The sequence below is a fragment of the Schistocerca serialis genome, chromosome 4 (assembly GCF_023864345.2).
Source record: "Schistocerca serialis cubense isolate TAMUIC-IGC-003099 chromosome 4, iqSchSeri2.2, whole genome shotgun sequence".
NCBI classification, from domain to species: domain Eukaryota; kingdom Metazoa; phylum Arthropoda; class Insecta; order Orthoptera; family Acrididae; genus Schistocerca; species Schistocerca serialis.
Genome location: NC_064641.1, coordinates 576,498,740 through 576,514,548, shown reverse-complemented (window position 1 = coordinate 576,514,548; position 15,809 = coordinate 576,498,740). Strand labels below are relative to the sequence as shown.

The 15,809-nt window shown below is 39.7% G+C and overlaps 1 protein-coding gene across 2 annotated transcripts in view; it reads right to left on the bottom strand.

The window, feature by feature from the left end:
• Window positions 1–15,809, bottom strand: part of LOC126475315 (facilitated trehalose transporter Tret1-like) — a 211,900-nt gene that overhangs the window by 18,672 nt on the left and 177,419 nt on the right. For both annotated transcript variants that reach the window (XM_050103093.1, XM_050103094.1), the window contains 2 exons: window positions 15,370–15,629; window positions 4,189–4,710 (listed from right to left, as the gene is read on the bottom strand). In XM_050103093.1, the coding sequence (XP_049959050.1) occupies window positions 4,189–4,710; window positions 15,370–15,629 (782 nt within the window). The remainder of the gene's footprint in view (window positions 1–4,188; window positions 4,711–15,369; window positions 15,630–15,809) is intronic.

Below are 15,809 nucleotides of genomic sequence, written 5' to 3'. Positions count from 1 at the left end.
GAAATCCATTGCGGAGGAATCCCCCATGATTGCCAGCGTCTCCGATGGCGCGCTCCTTCCTTATGGGGACCCTCTCAGAGGGCACTCCCGCCTTAGGTGAATGTTTACACCTCAGGTCACACCTCCCGAGAAACAGACGGAGGGACCAATCGGCATGGTCAGAAGGTATCAGCTCAGGCAATCACCCCTCCCTGGGCCTGGCCTTTACCAGGAGGTACGTGCGTGCCTTTCTTGTCTACCCAGGGTGGGGAATTACGCCTTACCCCGTCACCGGCTACGTGTGCGAACGCGTGGGTCGGCCTTCAGGCATGCACAGGGAGGAAGGAAGAAGAAGAAAAAGAAGAGAGAGAGGGAGAGAGAGGACAGACTGTCTCAAACGCTGAGGCGGAGACCAGAGAAGGCAAGGAGAAGAAGGCAAAGGAAGAGTAAGGAAGACAGTGAGATGGAGAAGAACAAAGAAAGGAACCAACCAAAGAAGGAAGAAACGAGAAGTGAAAAACCAAAAAGACCACAAATATAGGTCGTGGGACCGTCCGTCTCCGGACGCAGGCGCTAACTACCCCCTTGAGGGGGATGGACTCCTTATAGTCGCCTCTTATGACAGGCAGGAAGACCTCGGGCCTATTCTAACCCCCAGACCCGCAGGGGGGAACTTCAGTACTTGAAACCATGAGAAACTGTGATGCAGCTGGGAGGGTCTTTGAATCAGGAGCGTCATTCCGTCTACGTCTGGTAGATGTAGAGTGCAAAGATGATGATTGGCTCATTGTGAGAAAATTCCCCATGATTGCCAGCATCTCTGATGGCGTGCTCCTTCCAAGTGGGGGCCCCATTCACAAGGGGGCACATCCATCTTAGCCGATTGTTCACACCTCAGGTCGCACCTCCCAAACACCTGTCAGAGGGCACTTGGCAATTTGGGAAGGTAGCAGCTCAGGCAGTCACCCCTCCCTAGGCCTGGTGTGCACGAGAGGGTACATGTGAACCCTACCTGTCATCCCAGGGCTGGGAATTACATGTTACCCAGTACCATTATGCATCAGACACATGGGCCAGCCTTCAGGAGAGCACAGGGAGGAAGAAGAAAAGAGGAGCCTCAAACACTGAAGCAGAGGAAGGGTAGGAGAAAGTGAACAAAGAAATGAAAAAGGAATGAAAAACAGTGTTGAGACACTTTGTCTGTAAGCTATGGACAATGCAGAACATTCCCAACAAACCTCAGACATGTTCCCCAAGGGAAGGGAAAAAGAATGGCAAGAGGACAGACATGTATCATGGAAGGTAAAAGAAGCTGAAAAGGATGGGGCCCCATGGTAGCCAAACATGAACCCGTCAAAGAGCGGCCGAGCCCCCTGGGGGATTGGGGGGGGGGGGGGGGGGGGGGGTCGATGCCATGCACTATATGACTTGGCTCATCCTGTCATCAAAGGCACAATGGACTGATTCAACAGCACTTCATTTGACCTTCACTGAAACAGGAAGTAAAGCTGAGTGGAGAAAAAAACATACATTTTTTGTCGACAAGTGTACGTTTCAAAACAACCAGCACTTACGGACCTTTCAGCAAAGTTGACGGTCATGTCCCACATATTTATATTGATCTTGAGGTGCCATTACCTTGCTATCCAGGCTCCATTTACCTCTTAACAATGATTGACAGATCTACACATTGACCGGTGGCAGTATCACTAACGGACATCTCTGCAGAAAGTGTTCCCAGCACTCTGTTATCGTCATGGATGGCATGTTTTGGATTATACCCACTGATATGTGATGACAGTTTCTTTGCCTGTTGTTCACTCATGTCACAAAGTCTCAAGATACGAGCTACTGCTAATCATCTGGCCTCAAAAGACAAAGTTGAACAGTGACACTGCAATGTCAAGGCAGCATTATGAGCCTGACTCTCAGATGACTGGTTAACAACTTACCAACAATTTTAATGAGTCTCTGTGCTTTTGTGACTCCAGAATATAAAATCACTGTTTATAACAAATCAGCACTACAGGGATATCTGTTGAGTGGTAGATTGTGATTAATAATCTGATTAACAAAATTTGTGATTCAATCCATTTTTCAACTACTTTTTTTTATAAATGAAAACCCAAAATTCAGCACCGGAACCTTTGAGATAAAGTGTGCTACATAAGGATATTTATTCAATTTTTTTTCTTTTTCATATTTCCTGTAATATTTTGGACATCCATTTTCATTTTTGACTTTTAAAAATTTTAATTATCCCATAAATTTTAGTTGTTTTGATTGACTGAAACTGGCATGTTATTTCACATTGTGAAATATTTAATTATGGAAAATCCATCATAACATTTCACACACCATAAAAATACAAACTCTTACAACTTTTCACAAACACCGAGAAACATCATAATGTTAATATTGTAAGAATGCATCTTTGATACTCTTCACCAACAAGAGGCCAGTCATAAAAAGTCAAGTGCTGAACTTGAGTCTTGTAATATGGAGTGAAGTATTATTTTGTGGAAACCATGCCTAACAAAAACTATCAACTTTTATATGAGTATTTCTACAATGATTAAATGAAATGGAATATTACCAATTACAAAGTCAGTGGCTATTTGAAAGTGAAGTACGGGAAAAAGATACAATTTGTTGCAGACATTGAGCTTGACTAAAAATGATAATGCTTTACTTTCAACAAATTAACATCTTCACAAAAACATTTAAAACCTGGTCCCCCCTGAAGAATGATGCCCGAGAATATAATGGACAATGAGCTGAGCTGTGAACATCTTCAAATTACCCAGATGAGGTTTATTACTGTGTTCTTGTTTATGAAACAACCAACACTGTAATATCTATTCTACAGTGCCATTTCCCATCATATATTGATATAAATTTACATGTATGACAGTACAGACAAAGAAATGTTAATGCTAAAATTAAACCATTTCAATAATTGCTGTTTGATTGGACTGTGGGAACAGGACCGTTAGATACTGCAGAAATTCTTTGAGCCTACACCAATGGAGTGTGCGACATTCCAATTTAATTTTCAACCTGAAGCAGCACATGCAGTCACATAAAACAATAAATGTTCACTATCACCCTACACCATTTGTCTTCATCCATTTTGAACTTATGACTTTTCACATTTGTTCATAAGACATTATACACAGAGAGGAAACTTCCCTAACTATCTGGTAGGTTCATGCTCTGAAAAACACTTTGATGTTGAAACACTTCATGGTCAGAAGACTGTCTCGATCAATAGACTCAAGCCTTCCTGCTGAAGAATATGGAGCATGGACCACTCATGTCAGATTCACACAATCAACCAACCAACTCCAGCCATAAAACCTTTGGAGTGTCATCAACCAATCTAATGAATTCACATTCTGGCCATACAGAGCATTTCCAAAAAAGTACTTTAATGTTATCACTGAGGAGGGATTAGTACGTGGTTGTAACTGGTGTAATGAAATATAAACTCTGTTAAAAGTATTGGTACACATAGGATTAGACAGTCTTTTGTTTCTGTTTACTATTTCCACTGTAACATCATTTTAAAATATATGTACAATTGAGCATCATAGTTTTGTGTTGTTGTTCTGTAGTTCTGTATTAAAAAAATGAGGAGATAAAGTTATTTTAACTAGAACTGCAATTTGTACTGAATTTTACCTAGAAATAAATGTCAATTGCTGTCTACAAAAACAGAAAAGGTAAAAAAGTTTTTCCTAGCATATTGGATATACCAGGTCTACAGAGGCGAAAAGATTAGCAACAAAACAACAAGTCATGGAGAACAAGATTGAGCCACTGAAAGAATTACAAAAAAGAAATTTGAATGTCTCATGCATGTAACAGATAGGTTAATATTTGTACCTTGACAGCTTCAACCTAATCATTAATTTTATGACATGCCTAAAAACCCCAAAAGCATCAATGTGCAAATTTCAGCTCAGTGTGATCTCAACAACAATGTCAGTATAACTTATGTTCCCATATGGAACTGAAACATACACAGCGTTTAGTTTCATTGCTGACGTGTAACCTGTTATTGCATTGACTTTAAATAATGGATATGACTCCTCAGATCACTTTTGAAAAATTATATTCATAATTTGGTTTCCCACTGCTTCTTTAAGTACTTTTAATATGCATGTGTAATTCATTAAAAAGAATTAAAACATAAATGTAACGCACCTTAAAAATGTCGGAGGTGTAAAATATCACGGCATTTACTCCACTTAGTTGTTGGAAAATCATGAGGCCAAAAGCAACAAGAACTCCTTTTCGTGCAGCTGGTGTATTGAAGGCCTTCCACAAAGAGACCTTTTCCTTCGCTGAACTCTCTACAGATTCTCTCATTTCAGCCAGCTCAGGTTCGACATCATAGTGTGGGCCTCTGAACCACTGCAGTGCTTTACGTGCCTCATCACCACGTCCTTGCTTCAGGCGATACAATGGAGTCTCAGGCATGAAGATAAAAGCTGCTGCAAATAGGATGGGCATGACACCACATGCAATGGATATCCAAAACAGCTCCACACCTAGTCCCAACAAATACACAAACAGTATTCCCACAGTAAGCATAAGTTGGTAATAGCCTCCTAGTGTTCCCCGAATTTCCTTTTGCGCAATCTCACTTGTGTAGACAGGTGCTGTTAAACTGAATGCACCTCCCATTCCTCCTGTCAGCAAGCGTCCTACACACAGCCAAACAACCTGTGAAACAAATAAAGATAATAATCAATTTAAAAGATCCTGTCAAGTCATTAACTGGAACAAAGGAAATGTTTCAGTAAAATTATAAAAGGAATAAAACAGATTACTGCTGATTGAAAGAAACATAACTAGCAGATTTAACAGCAACAACATATACTACATATTTTTACTGTTTATGAATGAAATGGTAATTAATATGACACTAAAAAAACAGACTGTTGCACTGAACTCTTTACAATTTCTAGTATAGTCAGATGAAAGGAAAGAACCTTGTTATTACATTGGGCTGCACAACAGCACCCTTGCAAAAGTTGCCAGAGACAATGTAGTTGAAACTTTAAAACTGAAAAACTGCACAAGATAAAAGTTCATTTAAATTTGCAATCACGCTCTTCTATTTGCACTAGCAATCATTAACTCAAACACTTATAATTTAAAACCAGAAACATAGGTCCAGTCCTAAAACCTGCTAAAAAGTTAACAGGGAAAAGGCTTAAATAGGATATGAGGGCAAGAAGGGGGCAGGGGTGGGGGGGCACATGCAGCCAGCCATCCTGATGACATATTACAATCTCTTTCCTAATAATGCAGGAACAAAATCAGTGATATCACAAATCCTTAAAAGTCTTCTCAAACTTGTCTTCAGTTGCCAAAAGAGAGGGCAGATAAACTAGAGGAAGGTTAGCTTTACACTTGTTAGGATTTACACAAACTCTGTTAAAATGCAGTATATATAAATCTTTACACCATAGGCTTGACACACTAATGTGTCCTCTTGCTGAAGAAAGAATCTATGTAGCATAGGACAAACTCCAACCAGGAGGTGTGTTAACAAGACTCTGTTTTACCTCTGTGGCTGGAAAGAGCTATGCTACAGCTGGGTGGCTGGCTTAATCAACCATAGCATGTTATCCTACACTTCCAACCACTCTTCCTCCTATCAATGCATGACCCTGTGCCTCAAAATCAAAGGCTATGCATACAAGGCAACCTGTCACTGTACACACCATGCTCTGTTCAATGACATTGTCCCCATACATGACAAATATGTTTCTGGCTGCCTCTGCTGCTGTTACCTCTCTGTAGAATTCAAACAAAAGAATAGATCATAAATATCCTGATTTCTCCACTTGGCACTCCATTTTTTAGCATACACAGCTCCCCTCGCCATATCAAAATGACCATATGTAAATTCAGACATCAACCATAAACTACAAATAAGACATGATAATTGATAAATAAACCCTCAGCAAGCGGAATACCAACACGAAAAACAAAAACACTACTCATTATGTACCAGCATAATGCAAACTCTCTAATCCATATGTCTAGGGCTCCAGATAAAAATTACAATAAAAAGATAATGTGCTTTCTGCTCAGTCATAACCTGCATCTAGCTATGGACAAATTCCCAGTTACTGCTAATGAGGCAGCCACAGCTACAGGGCAAAAAACTTGTCGGGTACTGTCATCAACACCACAAATGTGGCCATGGTAATGCCAGAAATGACTGTTCCACCATGCAGGACACTTCTTTCTTTGTGCCATCATCTCAATGTAATGCAGGGGTCATATTATTAGCTACAGATGAAGAGGAATGTAATTCTGTCCTCTCTCCAAGCCCACTTTCCTCAGCAGCTTCATACATCATTCTGGATGACACAAGGATGTGACAGCTAGGCTTGTTGCCATGTTTACTGGCTCATAGTCAATGCTGTAGAAGACTGTGTGGTTTCAGCCTGTCACGCTTGCACTCATAACCCGTCAGCCCTGACAGAACACTTCTCCCCAGCTTAAACCCGAATGCCCAAGGGAGAGACTATGTTTATTTTGCAGGTCCACTCCAAGGTGCCATGGGGTTACTACTGGATGATGCTCCCTCTAGCTTTCCATTCATGGTACAAATACCAACCAACTCATGACAGCCACAAGCCAACCTCTGGAAACTTTTTTCACTGTAGAAGGTCCTTCTCCTTTATTGTGTTGGACTACCATCCCCAGTTGGTACCACTGCAATTAAGCAGTTCTGTCTCTGTAACAGCATAGAACATCTAATTACCATCCCTTCATTCTGAGTGGAATGGATGATCAGGAACTTCAAAACACAAACACAGAAGGTCATAGTATCAACAGCCCCACTAGCTTCCTCACTTCTCACTGATCTGTCCACCTCAACAGGTGTGACATGGCCAAAGTTTTTAATGGGTGCAGACCCCAAACATTATTTGACTTTATGTGCCTGATAAGCAAACACAGGTTCCAAGCCTGCATTCATCCTATTACTGTGTGGGCTGCAAATCAGAACTTGCACTTCACATAGATCCCGAGGTGCCATGACCAGCAACAGAGGGCACCAAATTTTTGAACTCATATCCACGCAAGAGTGACTGATTCATCATGGGAATCAGATTTTGCTATGATATACATCGCAGGATGCACCCACAGACCAATTAGTCAGTCAGTCAGGGACAGAGGTAGGCAGGACACCCACTTGAGAACAAATGCCAATCCTGAACCTACCAGTTCCCTTCCACTAGCAGTTGTATGATCTGAGACCACACTAGAATCTTCAACAGGTGTTTGAAGTGATCACAAACCAAAAATGGGTGCCAATAGAGAGAGAACACTTACATCATCCTCTATCTTTCTGAACACAATCTCCATCAGACGTTAGCCCAAATAGCACCTTGCAATCAACAGACCAGCCAGGCCCTTCCATTGTGCAGATGCTGCTACTGCCTGGTCCTACCTCTAACAATACTACACAGAAAGCAATGGATGGCAATATCAGTGTTCATTCATCATCACTGTGCTTGCACTCCCATTGCCACAGCCATTTTCAGCCCTAAATACCCACTAAAGAAGGAGGGGATTTAGTATTGTATCATGCTTATATCAATTTGGACTTGGAAGCAGACACATTAGTAGTGTCTGAATCATCATCTTACAGTCCAGTCCACACAAGGCACCAGAAGAGAATATGGTGTCTCTGACTACTAGCAAGCCAGCGTTAGAGGTGTTATGGCCTCCGACCAGTTGCTGTAAATTGCTCTTAGTAACATGATGTCTTGGTAGCTGTTATTCAACCTTGCCATTACTCAGCTGGTCTGCTGACTCACTCTGGCACTCTCCTTGCCTGCTTGCCTAGCGACTTCTATAGCTTCATTGCTGCACACTCTAGTGACACTACAGTTGGCAACAGCAGACTATGCTTCCATTTCAGTTATTGAATGCAAGTAATTCTCTTTTTCTTTATCAGCCGACGAAGTTGGAAGACTTTGTATTTTCTATGGCTTTCTCTACTGCAAGATAGATGGTATACCTGTAGTCTAGCTGGACCAGATGAATGCTTTGTAGAATTATTGTTGATAGGACCAATCCTGCAGCCTCTATCTTTCAACTGACAATGAAACATTTTCAAATGTTTAAGGCTAAACACGATCATACTTTAAGGTTTTACAAACATGGTAGCCATGACAGCCTTTGATCATATGCGAGGCCTGTGGGCTTGACTGACATACTGAAATGGATAATGATGTCATTAAAATGTAGTGCTGTTACATTAAGACTGGGACAGACATGATTAAAAATACAGTATTGCAGTGCTTTGGTTGTTCTCAAATAAGATGCAAAGTTCCTTCGGACACGCTTTGCATCATTCTTCGCAATATTGCATTTATCCGTCAACGCCTGGCAAGCAACTTTCAAGTAAACTGTCTCCTCTGTATGGCAATATACATATTGAGTGTATGATTAAAGGTTGTAGACAGGTGATTGATGACATGAAAGTTTGGGTCTGGCCGTTAGTCATGCTTGGATAGCCAAATGCTAAGGCGACCACTCACGATAAGCTGGAAATCCAGGTTTGAGTCTCAGTCAGGCATAAATTTTCATTTTCAACATTCCATTATACAGCTCATTGTTATCCATATTTGTAACTGCAAGTACATTTAACGATTAAAAAACAGTATACCCTGTTTTAATTGTCTGAAATGTGAAAACTGTCTTTTGTGCCTGATACTTCAGTCTCTGAAGTATCATCTGGAAGTGATGAATTATGGACTGAGGAGGAGGACCATTAAATAATAAAATCTCATTCACTTGCATAAAACTGCTTGAAAATGTGTCTTGTGTCTGGCAATGAAATAACTACTCTGCAAGAAATGATTTTAATGAAATTGGCAATCTATTACAAAAAGCACAGTAAGCATTTTCAGTGTCAAAGAACACCTCTACGAGGGATTGTCTGCGTAAGAAAGCTTCTGGTTCAGTCACCACCAGGTTATTTAGCGTACAATGATACATCTGAACACACAGTAAGTAGTTAATGAGGTTCTTCTTCTGTAACAGGTACTCTATGTGGCAGTTTACCATCTACTTCCATACACAAAAAATTAGAGTAACACTACAGTAACTGCTTGAGAAAGTACTGTCTTTGCTGGTTTTAGGAAGGGAACAATAATAGCTTCCATTCATTAAAAGAAACAAAAAAGTAGCAATCCAAATAAAACTGATCCCCCAGGAAATAGATCTGGCAGAAATGGTCACACACTCAAATAATTTGTCACCGAATTCAGTGATTAGTTCTTCACTATGACAGCAAACATTGCACCCACTAATAAACAACAAAATACATATGCATTTGAATTACTGGTGCAGACACTGCATGCATTTCCAATATACATCAGTTAAAAAAAAAATACATCCACTACAGAGATTACATAATTCATCACATTACTAAAAAGTAGTAATTATACTGACTGTGAAGGGGTTTTTGTAAAGAATTTTAAAACTTTGTACTGTAATGATATGACTACCCTTAAGCTATCTTTGTAAACAATAAGTGACTCAGCATATACTTTCTAATAACCTTAAACAGGCTGTGGCAATACCCATCTCTAAACTGGAGATAAGCAAACCACCTCTCATAATAACCACATTTCACTCTTTCCAGTCATTCCAAAAGCTTTTGAGAAAGTGACCTATGATATATAACTGAGTCATTTATCTGAATTAAACTTGTTAACTCCCTCTCAGCTGGGATTTTGTTAAGTATTCTTCACAGAGAAAGCAGCACAAGGCCTCAAAATTGGAGTCCTGGCACAAGTAAACAAAAATTATCCTATTCATATAGATCTACTTTGTGACCTTATCAAAGACTTTAATTTGCATGAGGATCACAAAATTCTAGAAAACTAAAGTTAATGACATTCCTCTTGCATGGTTGGAATCTTACTTCCATAAATAGCAGAGGGCTCAGTAACAGACTGTAAATTGTGCATGAAAATAACCTCAGAACAATGCAACATAACATCTAGTGCCACAGAGCTCAGTTTTAGACCCATTTTTGTTTGTAACTTGTATAAATGATCTTCCAATGCATTCAAAAACTGAAATGTTTGCTAATGACACAGGCACTCTAATAAAGCGTCCAAATTCAACACTAGCAAACACAGGTCAGATGATAGCTAAGCATAACTGTTGAATGAACAAGACATCTTCATTACAGACTTAAGAGATGTCCAAAACCCAGCTGACAAACAAAAGCTAAATGAAGTGAAAATGCGTATTAAGGAGAGCAGTGAGAAAAGTGCTCAATGAATTTGAAAATAAAATTTTGCCAATCAGTCTGACTAAAAACTCTAAGAGGTTTTTGTCTTACATAAAATCAGCAAGTGGAACAAAATCATCTATTCAATCACTGAGTGATGATACTGGCATGAAAACAGAAGATGACAGAGAGAAGACCAAAATACTAATTTTTGGTCCTTTGAAATTGTTTCATGTCAGAAGATCTTAATACAGTTCCTCCATTCAATCACCATATGGCAAATGGCGGATATTGAGATATGTTGTCATGAAATAGAAAAGCAACTACAATTGCTTGGTAGTGGAAAAGCAGCCAAATGATATACCTGTAAGATTCTACAGAAGTTATGCAAAAAACTTGCTCCCCTTCTAGCAGAAGTTTACCATAGATCACTGGAGCAAGGAAAGGTATCTAGTGAGTCAAAAAAAGTGCAGGTCATTCCTGTTATCATGAAGGGTCATTGGACAGATGTACATAATTATGGGCCTATATCACTGATGTCAGTCAGTTGTAGAATTATGGAATTTGTTTTATGCTCATTTTGGAGAACAAAAATCACCTCATTAAGAAACCAACATGGATTCTGCAAACAGAGATCTTGCAAAACTCAGCTTGCTCTGACGAGAGATTCACAATGTTGTAGACATCAGTTGATGCCCTGTTCCATTAATTCAGGAAGGCATTTGGAGAGTCCTGTGCTGCCATATGAACTTACTGAGTGCTGGACGAGAGTAATGATTGGATTCAATGTTTCCTCACAGATAAAACTCAACATGTTGCAATTAACAGGAGAAAAATTGAAAGGTGTAAAAAGTAATTCAGAAACAGTTCAAGGAAATGTGTCACAGTCACTACTGTTCACAATACATGTAAATGATCCAGCAGATAATGTTGGAAGCTGCACAAGGCTATTCACAGATTATGTAGTTGTCTATAAGAAGGTAGCAATGCCAGAAGACTAGCACTTAGCATGAAGACCTGCAGACAATTGATGAATGGTGCAGATAATGGTAGTTGACCCTGAAATAAATAAATGTAACATATTGCACATACATAGGTGAAGAAATAGGTACTGTACAATTGCGTTATTGATTACAAATTGTTGAGACTGGTAACTATCATGAAACACACAGAAGTAGCCATCTGGAGCAACATTACTTGGAATAATCACATGAAACAAACAGTAAGAAAATCAGATGCCCTACTGAGATTCATATAAAAAATCCCCAGGAACTGTAATTCATCCATGAATGATCTGACTTACAAAACACTTGTGCCATTTAAGACTTTCCTGTTGTAATAACTGCTCCATTGGTTCATGGGCATCATGTCAGATAGTGTTGTGGAAGCTGCACAATATTTTGATGAGACAACTGCTCATCATCCTGAGGTGCTTACGTGTTTCTGCAATGGCTTGCCAATATATATTCTGACTCACAAGAAAAGTGCAGGCGCCAAGGATTGAGACTATAATGTCATTGTAGATTAATCATAGAGCATGGCAACATCCAGTGCCCCCTGCCATACAAATGGGTCTCAGGCTTCTCATTTGCGACGCGGGAAAAACATGGCTGCAAGTAGTGGCCTAGAGCAATCACGTGCACGCGGAGTGCTGGCACCCAGTTTAAGTGTGCAGACTATGTTTCTCTGTCTGTGTTGACTCAGATTCATTTGTCTGCAGCTGATGATGCCTTAGTATTGCCAGTGCTGGTTCCCATGCCTTGCCGAGTTGAAATCCCATGTCCCTATTGATCAGGTCATTACTTACATAAATTTTGACTGCTTCTTTAATTATGGCACCCTGGAATGTGGAAGCAAATGAAAGGATCTTTGTCTCTCCACAGTTCATGCTGTGTCCCATGTCAAGACAGTGTTCAGCCACAGAAGACTTTTCTGGCTGGCCCAGTCTGGTCTGATGCCTATATTCAGCCCATTTATCCTTAATAGTGCGACGCATCTTGCAGTGTATGATTTCCCATGCTGGCATGGGATTTTATATATATCCCTGGTCTCGTTAGACCTAGGCTCTCTCTAACAGAACCCAACATAGTTTGCACTCGTGCCGGAGAGTGGAAGACATTTTATTTGATGTTTTTCGAAGAGCCTGCCAATCTTAAAGGACATGCCACCAACATAGAAAAACCATTCTCGTGGAGTTCTCTGTTTCTTCTGGCTGTTCTTGAGGTTTAGAGGGTGTAGATTTATATGATTTACAGGTCTGTTTATCAGTGTACCCATTTTGTACAAACAGAGTGTGAAGAGGGCTAATGGTGGTGATGATTGGTTTGTGGGGCTCTCAACTGCGTGGTCATCAGCACCCATACAAAGTCCCAATTTTGTCACAGTCCAGTTTTTTTACATAGTTCAATCTAGCCACTATCATGAATGATGATGACAAAGATGAAATGATGAGGACAATACAAACACCCAGTTCCTGGGAAGAGAAAATCACCAATCCGGCCAGTAATTGAACCCGGGACCACGTGGTCCAGAGACAGCAATGCTAGCCACTAGGCCATGAGCTGCAGATGCGAAGAGGGCTAAGCCCTGCTGATAAACTCCCTGCATCAGAGATAATTCTGGCCCTATGAACGAGAGTCCACAACGCGGCTCTGCATTGAGATGGGTGATGGCAGCTTGAAGCTCATAGATATGGGTCAGTGTGAGTCAGTTTGTGAAACACACTGCAACCCAGGGAAACATCATCTTTTTTGTGGACCAAGACATCAAGAAACTGGAGGTCTCCATTTTTCTCCACTTCCATGATGAAGCAAATGCTGGGATGGAGGGTGTCAAGGTGTTCCAGAAATGCAGCAAGCTTTGGTGCTCCGTGTGACCAAACTACAAAAGTGTTGTCCACTTATCTCCATAATATTTAGGTTTCAACACCACTGAATGAAGTACTTTTTCCTTGAAGTCTCCCATAAAAAGATTAGCTACAATGGGAGACAAAGGGCTACCCATAGCAACACTGTCAGTCTGATAAAAACAGTTTTCTTTAAATAAAAGGTATGCCAAGGTAAGCAAATGTTTGATTAGAAGTATGATGTCCTCCTCCAACTTAGTTCCTACAAGTTGTAATGAGTCCACCAAAGGTACTCATGTGAACAAAGAGACCACATCAAAACTCGCTAATATCTCAGCTGGTTCAAGGCGCAAAGTCTTCAGTCATTGTATAAAATCTTCTGAGTTTCCCACGGCATAGGAACCAGTACTGGCTGTACTAAGGCATTGTCAGCTGCAGATGAACAAAACTGATTCAACACATACAGAGAAACAGTCTGCACACTTAAATTGGGTGCCAACACTCTGCCCACATGCTCTCTGGGCTGCTATTTGCGGCCGTGCCTTTCCCGCATCACGAATGAGAGACTCAATCCTTGGTTCCTGTGCTTTTCTTGCGAGCCAGTGTATATATTGGTGAGCCATTGCAGCAACACATCAGTAAGCACCTGAGGATGATGAGCAGTTGTCTTGTCGAAATATTGTGTAGCGTTCACAATAAAACACTTGTTTGAATAATTCTTGAGCACAGCTCATTAGTCTGGAACCCTTACCAGGTTCAGTTAATAGAAAAGGTAGACAAGATTCAAGGAAGAGTGGAATATTTAATCACAAGATTGTTTAGTTTGCATAAGAGCATTATGGAGATGCTCAACAAACTCAAGGGCATACATCCCAGCTACCATAAAACAAGAAATTGGGAAATCCTAACAATTCAAAATAAAATTTTTAAAAAATTTCCAAGTTAGTAACTCTTTCTACAAATTACCTTAACATCTAAATGCAGAGTGAAAATTTCTATTAGTTACATGGTATGTGGTGTGTTTGTTATAATGCTGTATGACAAGTAACAATTTAATAAACAGGACTCAAAATTTACATTTGTTACAAAATTTTCTCTGAAAAATATCACTGTAATCAAGTAAATATTTAGCTAATAATAGCAGATAAATAACATCTATAATTAGTTATTTTCACATTCCATGGATCACTTGCATGATACATTGTAATGATGTGGAATGAGTCATTGTTTATTGTTTATTGTATTTTTTTTTTTTTTTTTTTTTTTTTTTTTTTTTTTTTTTTTTTTTTTTTTTTTTTTTTTGCATGGAGACACCAACTGGTGTCTTTTGCAAACGTCATAGCATTTTTTTTCAAGTTTAGTACAGTCATATAAACATATGTGATTACATATACGTGATACAAATGTACCATTGTATATTATAATTTATTTTAGTTTAATATTAATATTCACTTAAAGAATTTGAACACTTGTCAATCAAGAAATATTTCAGTTTCACTTTGAATAAGCTCCCTTTGTGGCACCTTATAGAGCTCGGTAATCTGTTGTACCATATTTGACCACTAATGTATGGTCATGCAAGTGATCCATGGAATGTGAAAGTAACTGATTATAGATGTCATTTTACATTCACATTACAAAATAATTAGTAAATATGGCTACAGTCTGAAAATAACTTTTTATTTTTTAAATATGCAAATGTGAGTTAGTAATTCCAACCCATCATCGTTCATGTATTCCAATAATAGAAATTCTTCTTTGGAATAGAAAAGATTGTGAAGGAGAAACTTTTTCAATTTGTTTTCAAACTTTACTCTGCTGTCTGACATTTTACACCACTGGGTAAGTGATCAGACAATTTAGTTGTGGCATTGTACACACCTTTTTGTTCTAAAGCCAACCTTAATGTCAAGTAATGAATGTCATTATATAACAAAATGGGGAAGGCAGAGTTTTACTCAATGCAACAGCTTCAGTTGGCGTAACTGTAATCTGCACTTAGCAGTATAGTGAAAGTTTATTGTTAACAGACCTACAGTATACAGCTTCATTTTCTATGATGTGTTTGTCTCATGTTAGTGTATACCTTGACTCATTCCACATCCTCAAAGGTTTGCCTCCTGGATGGAATCTATGGAACATGATGTGTGGGTGGGTGGGTGTATCGGGGAGGGGAGGGGTGGGGGTGGGGTGGGGGGGGGGGGTGGTGGTGGTGAGAGGGTGAATGAATGAACAAATGAAAAAAAATTGTAGAAACACTTACTGTATCTCCCCACACAATGCATGCCCATCCAGCAACAAATGGAGGAACAAGACAAAGCATAGTAAGTTTTCTTCCCACCAGATCGAGGAGGTAACCAATTGGTAAGACCATTGCAAAAGCTCCAAGTGGCATACAAGCACCAATCCATGAAAGTTCATTAGCAGTGTAACAATGTCCACTATTTGTAGCACAGTCAAGTTCTGCATTGGCTGGGCTGGTCCAGGCAAGGGTAGTACCAGCTGCCATTGCTCCAAGAGTCACTGAAACATAAAAAAACCTCTTATTGTCACTTGGGTGTAATTGGTTATGTTCTCTTACTCACAAACCCCATGCAAACTGTTTATCTGCACAACTCGATAAAGATAAGATTTAAAAAATAGTGTCTGTCAAAGCGAAAAGCGTGAAGGATAGGTGAGCACATTCATGTATTCATTACTCTG